The 15288-nt window shown below is 36.3% G+C and overlaps 1 protein-coding gene across 1 annotated transcript in view; it reads right to left on the reverse strand.

Annotated features, from left to right (window-relative positions):
- The window catches only part of LOC134431415 (chromodomain-helicase-DNA-binding protein 1-like), a gene marked incomplete at its 5' end in the record, with an annotated part of 57390 nt that overhangs the window by 24038 nt on the left and 18064 nt on the right, over positions 1–15288 (reverse strand). The window contains 13 exons of the mRNA XM_063179430.1: positions 1638–1709; positions 1996–2148; positions 3762–3924; positions 4098–4286; positions 5427–5617; positions 6902–6991; positions 7645–7861; positions 7942–8069; positions 8606–8784; positions 9007–9107; positions 9993–10218; positions 14523–14776; positions 15077–15226. Coding sequence (XP_063035500.1) covers positions 1638–1709; positions 1996–2148; positions 3762–3924; positions 4098–4286; positions 5427–5617; positions 6902–6991; positions 7645–7861; positions 7942–8069; positions 8606–8784; positions 9007–9107; positions 9993–10218; positions 14523–14776; positions 15077–15226 — 2113 coding nt within the window. The remainder of the gene's footprint in view (positions 1–1637; positions 1710–1995; positions 2149–3761; positions 3925–4097; positions 4287–5426; positions 5618–6901; positions 6992–7644; positions 7862–7941; positions 8070–8605; positions 8785–9006; positions 9108–9992; positions 10219–14522; positions 14777–15076; positions 15227–15288) is intronic.

The following is a 15288-nucleotide window of genomic DNA, read 5'->3' on the forward strand; positions in this document are numbered from 1 at the left end:
TGTTACTAGCATTGTTTACATCACAAATCTAAAACACAGCACCATGTGAGCTGCTATGAAGACAACTCTAGTCCAGCCAGAACTTGTATAAATCAAACTGATATCAACTTCTCTTGCAAACAGGTATTGGCTTCTCCATGGTTTAAAGGAAGCAGCACTCTAGAAGATGAACAAAAGTCACTTGGGGAGAAAAAAACCAAGCAAAACATTGCCAAAAAATACACCACCACCCCTTATTGTTAAAGCCTCATGTGTGCCCAAGTTCATCTGGTTTTTGTAAAGAAAACTAAAGTGTTCTGCTGGGGTCAATGCTCTTCAACATATTCATAAAGAATATGAAAATGAGTAATGAGGTGACAAAATTTGCAGATGATATGGAGTTATTCAAGGTCAACTACAAGGGCAAGGGACTACAGAAGGATCTTATGAGAAAGGCAAAAAAAATACATATGAAACTAAAGATAAATAGGAAATAAATTTGAGTTTTAAGTACAGTCAAAGCTAATAGAAGCCATTACTGCTAAGGAATGAGTCCTTGGATTTGTAAATATTTCCATGAATACTTTAACTCAGTATTAGCAAAAAAAAAAAAAAAAAAAAAAAAAAGAAAAAAAAGCATGAAATTTATTATTAGGAAAGAAATAAAGAATAAAACAGGTAACAATTTTATTGCTGCACAACTCCATTGTTTGTCTTCATTCTTGAATACCATGTGAAATTTGGATCCCCTTTCATCTTACAAACTGCATAGTACAACTACAAGGATTCCAGAAAAAGGCAAGTATGTCTGCACTAGAAATTTAAAACAGAACTAACTTCTGTATTTAAAAAATATCTGAAGTTTATGTTATGAAGTCCTTCCTCCTCAACCATAACAGAAACATAATTTCAGCAGCAACTGACAAATGCTATGCTTCTATTACTGAAAAACCCTGTCAGTATAGGACAAAAGATCTAAGATTATCAAAGGTATGGAATGGCTTCCATAATAGGAAACCTAAAAATAAACCAGGAATCTTAAGTGGTACACAAACAATGGTTAGAAATCAGCTCTTCAGTTTCTTCCATGGCAAGAATATAAGAGGCAACAAATGAAGATAACAGAAGCCATATTTAAAGCTATCCAAGATATTTTTTCTTTATGCAAGGATATATACAACTTAATTCTGCCCATTGCTTAAGTAGGTATTTGATGTCAAAAACTTGTGTTAAAGTTCAGTGCTCCGATAAAAATTGAAGGATTAAGTCCTACACAACAAATTAAATTCTTCAGTTTCTAAACAGCACTTAAAATTACTTTGCTAAAGAGCACTGACAAAAATCTAAAAATAAAACTATGTAGTTATATTAGTTATAAACACCATTTTCATAAATTTTGTGTTTCCTATTGAACCTCCTTTTAGCTTTTCAAAGCTTTTTTTGGGTTTTTTGGTTGGTTGAATTTAGGGATTTTTTCTTGTTTTTTTTTGTTGCATGGGTTGTAAACCTTACAGTCTCTGCAACAGCAATGGAATTTCAACCTAATACATCCCTCACTTTATACTATCTTCAGTTTTTGTGCAACATTTGTTATACTTCCTAGAAGAAAAAAAAGCTGAGTAGATTAAAAAAACAACAACCACCCACTTATACCATACCTCTGAGCCTTCTGCATTAAAATGATCCAAGGCTTGTTTCCTCAATTCCCCTTTTATTGATCCATCAAGTCTCTAAAGAGATTGAATGATACAGTTAAAAAGGAACTCCTACTATAGTCTATTCAGAGCAACTTGAATTCTTAATTGCCAAACGAATTGGGTGGGGGGATATAAGAATAATGCAACACTTCCAATTAATCAGTTTAATTTCAAAATACTATTAGGCATATAGGAATTACTAGTCTTTTACTGTACAGAAAAATTAAACTTTCATAAATCTTTCTACAAAAAGGACACTTTTAAAAAGATAAAATGGTAAAAATCAAGGCTTCTTGACTATTACCAGCAAAATTCTTACCTGAAAGGGAAACTGACGATACTTCAAATACTCTGCTAAGATGTCTAGCATCCTCACCATCTGAGAGAAAATCAGTACTCTGTTGCCACGTTCTCGTAGGCGAATCAGTAGCTTGTCAAGAAGGATTAGTTTGCCACTGCTACGTATTAAATGCTACAAGACAAGAAAGCATGTATTGCAAAGTAAGTTCACCTCAACACTAACATTCACTGCAGATGGTTAGACATTCATTAACTGAACATGAAAGTTGTATAAGCATTTAGTCAGTCCTGGTCTTGTAAAAACTCATTATAAAAGCTTTAAGTGCTCTAACTGAAATCAACAGGGGTACCCACTAGCATGTTTTTCAAATAAAAGCATTTCTCAGCTCTGGCTCATAAAACAGCACCTTAACATTTCATTAAAACGTTAGGCAAATATACTGTGCTATGAGTTAGAGCAGTTACAGTGCAGACTCAAATTCTCTTCCACCAAATAAACAACAAGATTACCTGACTACCTTAGCACTACTTGCTCCTCACCTTCTGTCTTTTGAACAGACCTAAGCATTGCTACTTGATCCTCTAAGTATTTTTAAACAATGCCTAATGAGTCAAGCTTTTCTGACAAGATAAAAGTGAGAGGAATCCTGTTAATAGAAGTCAACATGCTTTAGCTGGGTTATGATGTTCAACCTTCTCAGCTCCAGTTGAAACAATTAGAACAGAAACTCAGGTGGCATGCTGAATTTAATGATGAAATCATTAGGCCTCTAGCTGAAGAGGCTCAGGATAGAATTTTGGGAAATAAAAAATTGGGAGTTAGGTGCTTTTATTCTTTATGCCAGAAATGAGAAGGATGTATCATTCATAATTAGAGCTAACAAAGTTTAATCAGATGAGCCAAGGAAATCATTGCTACAAGTAGGCAATTACTAGCAATAATGGCTGAACATGTCTGATGAGATCAATTATAAATTTGAGTAGTTAGAGTATGCCAAGTTGCAAACATCCTTTAGCTTTGAAAAGCATTTTATAATATAAAATAGCTTGTGCAGTGACAACTTGTGATTTCAATCAAGTAGTTTTGGGAAAGTTTTTACATTATAAACTTCAAAGTTTACAGAAATAAAACCTGATCTTTCAAAACATTTATGGTGTTATAAACTGCATCAATTATAACAGTCCTTTTATTTGTTGCTGTGGTTCTCAACAGTTTTAGTATAAAGATTAGTTAACCTTTACAAAAAAACCCAAACTATAAACCCACAACATAATCACAGACCATCCTTGGTAGTGATGCTATAACTGCTTTCATTTATAAAAACAAAACAAGTAGACTAAGCTTAAAGAGATTCAGCAGATTATTTTCTGCTATCACATGGATTGTTGGTGTACCACTGCCAGTCACATACATTTGCATTTATCTTCAATTTATCTGTTTATTTAACTGTTTTATTTTATTCTGGGTTTAAAATAGGTCTTCAGTTTATTTAGTCTGAAAATGCAGACTATTTCAAACTATTTCCTTTTTATTTTGATCATAATTCAAGTCAAGGATATTCTATTTAGTATTGATCTCTCAATTATTCAGTTCCATTTAAGAAACAAACAGAAAGGTAATCAATTCACTTACCTGTAAAACCCAGGATGCACATTTGATAGAGAACTCGGTCTTTCTTGACATAATTTAATAAGAACAAATGAATTGACAGAACACTATACAATCATTGCATGCATATTAGAGATATAAAATCACTTAACTTTTTTTTTTTTTAAAGGTATTACCTGTAAGGCTTCCTGCTTATTATAGAATTCATTATCATCTGGTGGTTTAATGAGGTAGCAATGGTTACAGCACTTCTTGAGTTCCATCATAATGTTCAAAAAGCCCGAGGTACTGCCTTTTGAACCTTTACTCAGGGCTTTATAATTCCTGGTTAAAATCCACCTATGATACAGAATGTGCACAATGGAAGTAATTTCTAAAAATTTGTGGAAATATGAAAGATGTAAGCTCTCAAAATATCTGTTAAAACTGCATTATGAAAATTATTACACTTCAGTAATTTTTATATAGAGATGTCATTAAAAAAGCAGGAATTAAAAAGTGTCATTACTTACTTGTAATATTGCTTCTGCAATGCACTCATTTCCATCCTCAAAATTTGTTCAACCTTAGCAGGCAAAGACTTTTCTACATCTTTTTTAACTCTTCTGAGTAAAAATGGTTCAAGTTCTTTGTGAAGACTTGCATAACCGAACTCTCTCCCTTTGCCATGCTCCTCTTCAAAATCTTCCCAGGAAGAAAACCTTCAACATAGAAAGAATAAAGGTAAAATAATGACATACCATGAACACAGACACACAAAGACCATTAATATACCATGTGCACAAACACAAATAGACTTCTTCACTACTCTCCTCTGTTTTATTTAATAAGTTTCTGAATTTGCATCTCACAAGAAATTCCAAATATTTTGTCAGCAAATAGGAGAATGGAAATTAACAATCTTTTGCAGAATGAAAATTCAAAACAAAGTCCTGAATTTTAATTTCTTCAGTGAAAACACAACATTTTACTTTTCTGCATGGAAACACAGGTAGAAGGATATAGAAATTCAATTATATTTCTCAAGAGTAGCATGAAAATTAGTTGTATAGCTGGAGGAAGTGCAAGAGAGTAGACCACATACCTTTTGCAGCTTGTATGGACTAGCTGAAATGTGATGATCCTCTGGTATGTGCTAACAGACTAAGAGAATGCACTTTGTGATCAAATGAAGAATAGGTGCCAGACAACAAACTTAGTGGCTTTGTTTGTAAGGTTCTGAAGAAGTCAATGCAATGCATAGCATCGAAATTAATTGAAGCGACAATGCTTTGTATTTACAAGATATTTGAATGGAAGATGTGCTCTTATTTATTCCAAATATAAACAGAGGTTAGTATAGAATAATGTCAACCTATTATATGCAAATCCTAAGGGGAAATTGGCTGCCTGAAGCATAGAATCATGGAATGTCCTGAGTTGAAAGAGACCCACAAAGATAATCAAAGTCTAACTCCTGGCCTTGCACAGGACTACCCCAAGAATCACACCATGTGCCTGAATAAATTACTGGATATTGGGCATTGAGGTTTTCATTCATGGTGCTAACACAGAAAAGATGACATCCTCAGCTCCATTCTATTTCCCTACAGCAAATCCATATGATTTTTCTTTTAAATAAGGATGAAGCATGTTTTCAAGGTTTTCAGCCATACATCAATCCATCCTTTTCCTGAACTGCCAAAAAAGAAAAAGTGACAGCTGCTACCAAAAAAATTTATCCAGAGCAGCATGAAAAATATGTGCATCTATTTTATAAAAAAATATTAAAGCTATTTCACAATGCAATTCTTTATTGATTCTCCAATCACTACAATACCCCCCCCCATCACATTCCTTACTTTTCTGGCATGATGAAGTGCAGCAAAGACCAAAGCTCTTTAAGGGAGTTTTGCAGAGGGGTTCCAGTAATGAGAAGACGATGATTAGACTTAAAGTCTATTAAAGTCTTGTACAGAAGGGAGTCATCATTTTTTAAACGATGAGCTTCATCAACTCCTATAAATACCCAATTCAGACCACCAAGGAATGACTTCAAGAAATTGGGGAGAGGGAAAGACATTATACAAGTTAATATATTATGCAATGTCTGACATTTTACATGAGGTTATATATACACCATCACTCCTTTTATTTTAATAGAAAGGGACACCTATATGTTTTTGATGTTAAGTAGAGGTTTTATGTTTGCTAGATTCAAAAAGCTATGCAGGCATCCCAACATTAAAAAGAAAGTATAAACCAAGTTTATACTTAGGGTAAGGAAGAAGACAAAAAGCTGATCTTTACATTTTCAACTGACAAAAAAATCCCAGCATAAATCCACTATTGACTCTCTTCTTTTCAGCATGTACAAACAAATTAAATAGAAAGTCAGCAAGCAGAATTTTTTATTATAATTATCATATGCTATTAGGATTTACAATAATTTTATATGCTACCATCAGGAAGAGAGTAGTAATATAAATATATGTAATACTGCACACACAAATACAAAATAAAACCCATGAAATTTCAGAGTTGTGAATCACAGGTGCTTGGAGCTATGGACTGGTTTGTTTTTTCAGTTCCTGGATGACTAACAGGAAAGTAAAGATTTTGAGATGCAAAGAAATTACTACAGCAATGTTTTTGCCAGATGAAGAATTGCTTGCAGCTGGTGGGTTAATACAATCCTTATTCTTCAAAAAACTTGGCCTATGGAACCACACAATGCTTATTCTGTAGGAAGAAGAGCTGGAAAGCAACCAGCCCAGTTGTGCCAACTTTTACTAGTTCACCAGGCGGTCAGGTATGACAGAGAGCCCCAGAACAGAACACATGCATAAAGGAGCGGGAACATATGTTAATGACTTCAGGGAAATTATTATCATATGTGTTTTTTCTGGGAAAACCTATGAATATGTATGTAAAATATAGTATATAAACAGGAAGCTTCCTGTACTAAGCATGTATTTCAGAGGAGATATCCCCTCATGCATTCAGCCAAATAAAGAATGTCTGCTTCTTCATGCTGCATTGGTGTTATGGAAGTTTTTTTTTTTACAGATTTTGGTAGCAATGTGAAGCACAAGCAAACTGAAAAAAAAAAGTTTTACCCACTTGATATGTGGGTTAATGGAGGGGGCAGAAAGTCTAACCACACATACATAAAATCTAAAAGTGCTTAAAGAAAACAACGTTCATAATTCCAAGAGTAAAGCCATCATACTCCCCCATCCATTTAACAGCCCAGAACCTAAATATGTGCCAACTCTAAAGGAATTTTACATTGTACAAATTATTTGTATCTCCCTGAAGAAGTAAGGGTCATTACCTTATCCTTCAGCAAAATTTCATAAGTTGTTAAAAGTATATTAAATTTTAATCGCTTGGTCTGTGGATGCATCCATTCATGAGTTCTTATCTAGAAGAAGAATCAAGCAAACTATAAGCTGTAGAAAAATGGTCTTTTTGATCAGGATGACTTCAGGTACTATAGCAATATAGATGTTAAGTGACACAAGAATCTGATCATGATCAAGGAACATAACAAGTGAAGCTTTTTTTCTTAAAGTTATTAAACAGTGGTGGTGGAGTGTTTGTTAGCTTTTGTTTGATTGGGTTTTTTTATGGATTTCTTTGTGTGTTTAGGGTTTTTTGTGGATTTCTTTGTGTGTTTTGGGTTTTTTGTTGGTTGTTTTTTTTTTTTTTTTGTTTGCAAACTGTAATGGATAAGGTTCCTTATAGTCTTCATTCCAGGAAACAAATTAAAATTATGTCTGTTTGGCTTAAATATTTATTTTATGCACCCAAATAATTCCATGACAAAAGACAATTTATTTTCAAATGCAAGGTTGCATTTTTAATCCTTTTTATTATTAAACAAGAATGAAATTTTTAATATTCATTCAGATCAGATCAAAATTTATACTTTTAATTTGCATTTTAACCATATGCAATGTTTCAAATAATTATTTGCTCATTCCAAATCAAAATATTGGAGATTAGCATAAGACAGGAACATGAAGTGAGTCTTATTTACCACTAATATTTCCAATGATACAAAGAAATACTCACCATATTTCTGCTAGTTATATCTCCTAAGTAAACCACAGCATTCATCTGAGGAGCCCAAGTTTGAATCTCTCTTTGCCAAGATGTCAAGGTAGAAAGTGGCACGACTAGCAAGAAAGGCCCATACAGTTGATGTTCGTGAAACAGGTAGTTCAGAAAAGAAATTGTTTGTATTGTTTTACCCAGACCCATTTCATCTGCAAGAATACAACTATTCCCTCTAAAAACAAACAAACAAACAAACAAAATTTATAAATGCTTTCAAGTTAAAGCCAGCAAGACTAATTTAAGACTACTTACTTGCACCATGAGTGGGCAAGCCAGTTCAGTCCATTTAACTGATAATCTCTTAACTCTAAACTGTCATGTCCTCCAATATAAGATGGTTGCTTCTTTAGTGCAACAAACCTCGGCCTCTGTTTTAGAATCTGTCAAAAGCAAATTGAGCATCAGTCTTACTACTAAGTGAAGTTACCAATATATCTTCTTATAGAAACAAAGAGGCTGTATGATTCTGTTTGGTCACCAAGTCTAGTCTTTATTCATGACAAACATCTAAGCCATATAACAATATCCACCAATTTGCAAGCTAAAATTAGTTTGCTGATCTGAATTCCACAACAGAAATGACAAGAACTCATTCACAAAGGTTACTTTAAAAACAAATTAAAGTAATAAACAATTTCATCTTTGAATGACAAAAAAATAAGTAGGAGCAAATATAGAAACATAGAATGGGTTGGGTTGGAAGGGACCTTAAAGAACATTTAGTTCCAACCGCCCTGCCATGGGCATGGACACCAAAGTCTATTCTTAATAGTAATACTTCCTACATATATAAATATAGCTATCACTGTTATGGACAGCATTCAAAAAGATTTTATAATATGCATTATTGAATGCATGAAATAGATCAGGTTTTAAAAAATTATTGCAATTGTATAAATCCATTGAAATTACACACCTTGCAGTCCTTAAATGGAGTAGTCTTGGATTGGTTTCTGCTAAAATACTCATCAATACATGTCTGAAATTTTTTGGCAATGAGAGCTCCGTCTTCCCAGCTACATTCTGAGTAAGGCAGACCTTGCCATTTGCAATAGTAGTCTGGATAACCAGCTGCTGATTTCTGATTTGAATGAGCTGTAGAAATGCATTAGAGATACTAGATCAGTATTTTCTTTCTGTATTTTAAGAAAGCACTCATTTTAGGTGATAAGACAAAACTTTTCATCAAAGATTTGGTTTTGCCTTAAGCTGCTAGGGATATTAACAACCTAAATTTCTTAACTATAAATTCAACATGCAAGCAATAAACTTGTAATATTTGCAAGACTGTTTTCCATCTGGAAGTTTGTCACGTACCAATTATCCTCTCCACTATTTGATACTGTTTATGTAGATCATCTGTAAGTTCCTGCTGGCAGTTATAATATTCCACATCTTCTGGAGAAGCATTTTTCAGCCTGAAACGGGAATTCATTTGCAGCACTTACTATTTTGTGCAGTTCTAAAATTAAGAAAATCTGGCAATTTTAAAGCTCTGAATGTAAGCACCACAGGAATGCTGCTTAGAGAACTTTGGAAAAGCTACAACTCTGGAATTCCTGCTATAAAAGTGTTGCATCTGGTCTAGGTACGTTATCACTGATGACTGAGGAAGCTTATAAAGAGAAATTACTATCAGCTACATCTTATACTAGTCATGCAGATTATTTACAATATCTGTTCTCAATACAGTTAATGCACTTCACATGGCATTTTCACAGAAGAACACAGATGGCTCACTATTAAGAATCTATCTTATGAGTCACTAAAAATTCCACCACTGTTCATAGATTATATTACACATACTAACAAACTGGAATACCACAACATAGCACTAAAATGTAAGGAATTTTTAAGTTTCTTGGTTCTGAGGCTTTGACAGAAGTTTGAGCCAAGAAAACGAAATGCTGTAATGTTTTGAGTGCTTTAGTCATTTCTGATTTTTTTTAAATCTCTGCAGCAATTCCCAAAGAACTCTGATCAAAATACAATGACAAAATAAGTAAAAGTTAAAATTTAGAACAAAACCAGAAAACCCACCACTCATCTTGTTAAAACATCATTTATAACACACATATTAAAATCTAGGTGCAGAAGCTGCTTCCTTAAAGCCCTGATTTTACAAGATGTGTGAGTATTGTCACGTGCTCAAGTAAAGTTGGTGTGCACAGAATCTTACAGGATCGTAAGATGTTAGGAAAGCTTCAAATTTAGAGCTTTTGTCTTCCTCTTGTACAGGCACTTAAAGCCATCTATATTGTTACAAAAATATGCAACATGGAAATTGTTATAAAAATACTCACCAGCGTTTTGTTTCCTGATCCTTTTTTTTGTAGTTGTCCAGTTTCTTCATTCCTTTAACATTTTGTTGCTTCAGTGTTTCCTCAGTTTCCCATGTATTATGGATGTGTGACCAGCCTTTCCATTTAATAAGATACTGTATTTCTCCTGGCTCCTTTGATTTTTCAAACCCAGTATTTGGGTCACCATCTGCCTCAACTGCATAGATGGTGGTTGCAGCACCAGTGGCTAATAAAGAAACCACACCATAAGGCTTGATGCACTGCCATAAATTAACCAGTAAAAAAACACACTGCAGAAAGCAATTTGTGATGCTCTTATATGAAGATGCAACTTGATTAATTATATCTACAATGTTTATGTCAGTCTTCTTATTTGAAGAATTATGATGCAGCTATATTAACACATGCACAAGTATACCAACAAGATTCAAAAAAAGTAACCAAAAAATACTGTCCCTAACCTATAGTCTCATCAGAATTTTCTTAGCATTCCTAGTCTTTCTAATGATCCTGAGAGAATGCTCCACTAACAATGCTTGCTGTCATCTTTGCTATGTCCTTCTCATCTCTAAGAATGTAACAGATATTGAGAATTGTGCTTAATCAGCCTTGAGACTTCAATAGCCTACTATTCAATTATTACTATGGATGCCATAAATAAAATTTACAGAATCAAAGAGTGGTTGAGATTGGATGGGACTTCTGGAGGTCATTGGTCCAACCTCTATGCTCAAACAAGGTCACCTAGAACCAGTTGCCCAAGACCATGTCCAGATAGCTTCTGAATATCTCCAAGGAGGGAAACTCCACCACCTCTCTGGACAACTCCAACATGCAAACTGGTAACAACAGATGAGTAGAAGGATAAGGTACTCAACAACTTTTTTTCCTCAGTCAATGCAGGAACTGAGGAGGCAAAGTCTGTCCTACTGCAAGTGAAGATCAGGTTCGAGACCACCTGAGGAATCTGAACATAAGTTTTTGGGACCTGATGAGATGTACCCCAGAGTCCTGAGGGAATTGGCTGATGTAGTTGCCAAGCCACTCTCCACAATATTCAAAAAATCATGGCAGACAGGTGAAGTCCCAGGTAACTGGAAAAAGGGAAACATTGCACCCATCTTTAAAAAGGGTAGAAAGGAGGACCCTGGAAACTAACAACCTGTCAGCCTCACCTCTGTGCCCTGGAAGATCATGGAACAGATCCTCCTAGAAGCTATGCTAAGGCACATAGAGGACAGGGATGTGATTTGGGACAACCAGCATGGCTTCACAAAGGGCAAGTCCTGCCTGACCAACCTAGTGGCCTTCTATGATGAAGTGACTCCACCAGTGGACAAGGGAAGGGCTACAGATGTCACTTATCTGGACTTCTGTAAAGCCTTAGACATGGTCCCCCACAACATCCTTCTCTAAATTGGTGGACTATTTCATGGATAAGGAATTGGCTCCATGTCCGGATGGAGATCAGTGATGAGTTTGGGACCAATGGTTATTAAATATCTTCATCAATGACATAGATGAAGTGATTGAGTGCACCCTCAGCAAGTTTGCAGGCAACACCAAGCTGAGTGGTGCTGTTGACACACCTGAAGGATTGGATGCCATCCAGAGGGACCTGGACAAGCTCAAGAAGTGGGCCCATGTGAACCTCATGAGGTTCAACAAAGCCAAGTGCAAGGTCTGGCACCTGGGTTGAGGCAATCCCTAGTATCAATACAGGCTGGGGGATGAAGGGATTGAGAGCAGCCCTGTGGAGAAGGACTTGAGAGTACTGGTAGATAAAAGGCTGGACATGAGCCAGCAATGTGCTATCGGAACCCAAAAACCCAACCATATCCTGGGCTGCATCAAAAGAAGTGTGGCCAACAGCTTGAGGGAGGTGATTCTGCCCCTCTACTCCACACTGGTGATACCCCACCTGCAGTACTGCATCCAGTTCTGGAGTCCTCAGAACAAGAAATACACGGACCTGTTGGAGCATGTCCAGAAGAGAGTAATGAAAATGATCAGAGGGCTGGAGCACCTCTCCTATGACGACAGGCTGAGAGAGTTGGGGTTGTTCAGCATGGATAAGACTCCACCTTACTGTGGTCTTTCAATACTTAAAGAGGACTTATAAAAAAGAAGATAGGGACAACCTTTTTAGTAGGGCATTCTGCTTTTGGCTGGGATAGAATTAATTTTCTTTATAGTAGTCAGTATGGGGCTATATTTTGAATTTATGATAGAAACAGTGTTGATATATCAGGGATGTTTTAGTTATTGCTGAGCAGGGCTTACACAGAGTCAAGGCCTTTGCTGCTTCTCATACCACCTCACCAGGGAGTAGGCTGTGGGTGCACAAGAAGTTGGGAGAGATGGTTTGTTTTCCCAAGTAATCATTATGCATGATGGGCCCCTGCTTTCCTGGCTATGGCTGAACACCTGCCTGCCAATGGAAAGTAGTGAATGAATTGCTTGTTTAGCTTTGCTTATGTGTGCAGTATTTGCTTTCCCTATTAAACTGCCTTTATCTCAAACCATGAATTTTCTCACCTTTTTATTTTTTCTGATAGTCTCCCGCATCCCACAGGGGAAAATGAGTGAGCAGCTGTGTGGAGCTTAGTTGCATAGGGCCTGTTGCCATAGGACAAGGGGTAATGGTTTTGAACTAAATGAAGGGAGATTTAGACTAGATATAAGGAAAAAAATTTTTATGACAAGGGTGGTGAAACACTGGCACGGGTTGCCCAAAGAGGTGGTAGATGCCTCATCCCTGGAAACATTTAAGGTCAGGTTGAACAGAGCTCTGAGCAATCTGATCTAGTTGAAGATGTTCCTGCTCATTGCAGGGGGATGGGAGTAGATGAACTTTGAAGGTCTTTTCCAACCCAAACCATTCTATGATTCTATGACACTTGCTTTCCTCCAGTCCTCAGGCACTTCTCCCAGTTGCCATGATCAAAAATTATTGAGAGTGTCCTTGCAGTGACATCTGCCAGCTCCCTCAGTACTCATGGGTACATTCCATCAGGGCCCACTGACTTATGTACGTGCAGTTTGCCTAAGTATTCCCTGGCCTGATCATCTTCCACCAAGGGTACATATTCTTTGCTCCAGCTTTCCCTCCCCGATATCGGGGACCAGGGATTCCTGAAGACTGGTCTTGATAGTAAAGACTGAGATGAATGAAGTATTCAGTACCTCAGCCTTTTCCGTGTCCTGTGTTATCTTGTCATTCAGTAGTATGCCTATATTTTCCTTAGTCTTCCTTTTGTCACCTATAGAGAGTCCTTTGTTGCTGTCCTTGACAATCCTTGCTACATTCAATTCCAAGTGGACTTTGGCTTTCCTAACTGTGTCTCTGCATGCTTGGATTGTGTCTCTGCATTCCACCTTCCCTATACCTCCTCTTTGTTTTTGAGTTTTGCCAAGAGCTCCTTGTTTATCTCTGCAAGCCTACTGGCAATTTTGCCTGACTTCATGCTCTTTGGGATGGGCTGCTCTTGAACTATTTCTCCCTAAACTCGTTTTACTACTTTCCTCCTCCCAATCTTAAGAATCTTATGTGGGGTAATTTTTAATTAAATACAGTTGGTATTACAGCTGAAGCACACTAGCAGAAAGAAACAGGCCCATTTCTGCAAGGAGAGCCAAATAAAGAAGTGGACCCAACCAGATGCAGGGAGCAGATATAGAAACAGAGCATTGCAATAGTAAAAGGCATGTAAAATAGAAGAAGTTTAGTCCAAAAGGCTTTTAACACAGTGATGACACTGTGCATTAGAGTAAAGGGCTAGAGTAAGAATACACTGGAAAAAAAAGAAGCAACACACAAGCAGGACACTGCATCTCATCAGATGCTGGAAAAATGAAACCCTTACCATCATCCATAAAATTAGTTCTAGAAATGCACATGCAAGCATACCACTGAAATTTTATATTCCACCATCCATTGCACTGTATTGGGACTATTTGAAAATAAATAACTGAAATCACAATCTCAATGGTTCAGCCTTCCTAACCTCATCCTTCATCATTCAGGCTACTGGTTAGCTCTTGTATTCATTCCATTTTCTCTTCACTCTCTTGTATAGAGTTTATACCTATCAAATATCAATAAACTGTACAAATAGTGATGTAACAGTATGCTATGCATTTAAGCAATATTCCACTTCATTTTTTCTCTTTCACAGAACCACAGAATATGCTGAGTTGGAAGGGACCCACAAAGATCATCGAGTCCAACTCCCGGCTCATCCCAAAGAGTCACACCATGTGCCTGAGAGTATTGTCCAAACACTTCTTGAGCTCTGTCAGGCTTAGTTCTGTGACCACTTCTCTAGTTACTTAAGTTCTGCTATGTTTAATTTTATAAGGCTTACAAAAGAAACATCCTTATGAGTATGAAAAACAAAATAGGATTACTTTCTGGTACTTTAAAACGTCTTTACAAACATCACAGGTTACCTACAGCTGAGAATAATTGCTGTTGACATTGCACCACAATGCAGAGCAGCATCTTAAGAACACTGATAACAAAATTACCTCCTTTTCGGCCAATTCGACTATCCATAAACTTCTCTATAGTTTCAAATTCATCTTCTTCAGGCTGTGGGACATCTTCTCCACAAACTTCCAACAAGTCATCAGAATCTGTCTTGGTTTCTTCAGCTTCTTTGTAGCTAACATTGACTGTTGCCTGGCGACGAGATCCTCTCTTGTCATAGTCATCATTGTCTGACGAATCAAGCTGCCTCTTTTTCTGTCCTGCAATCTTTTTGCCACTTTTTGGCTCAATTCTTGAAGGCAATAAGACACAACACAACAGTGGAGTTTCAACATGGACAACTATAAGCCTTCTATATTTGTTTCTGAATATGTGTTTTTCATGACTATTCAGTTAGACCAATTTCAGTTGGAGCAGACAGGAAAGAGGTATTCAACACAAACCACTGGTATGATAACATCTTTTGTAGATTAAAAAAGGTCTTCAAGTTCTGTAATAAATATTAATGTTTTCATTTGCCTGTATAGTAGTACAGTACTTGATTACAAATTAGAAATAGTACCGGAGTAGCTAAAATGCAAGACCTTCTTACCTGCTTGGAGGTTTCCGGCTTTTGACTTTGTTTTCTGGCTCATAGTCAGATTCACTGTCTTCACAACTGCTTTTCTCTTTATCTTCCTCTGTTTCAGAATCAGAACTAGTTCCTGATACTGACTCTGACCTAGACATTTGCCAGTCTTCACTATACATATTGAGAAACAAAATAGTAACTCACATTAGTTTTCAGGGGGGTTTGTTTTGTTT

The sequence above is a fragment of the Melospiza melodia genome, chromosome W (assembly GCF_035770615.1).
Source record: "Melospiza melodia melodia isolate bMelMel2 chromosome W, bMelMel2.pri, whole genome shotgun sequence".
NCBI lineage: Eukaryota > Metazoa > Chordata > Aves > Passeriformes > Passerellidae > Melospiza > Melospiza melodia.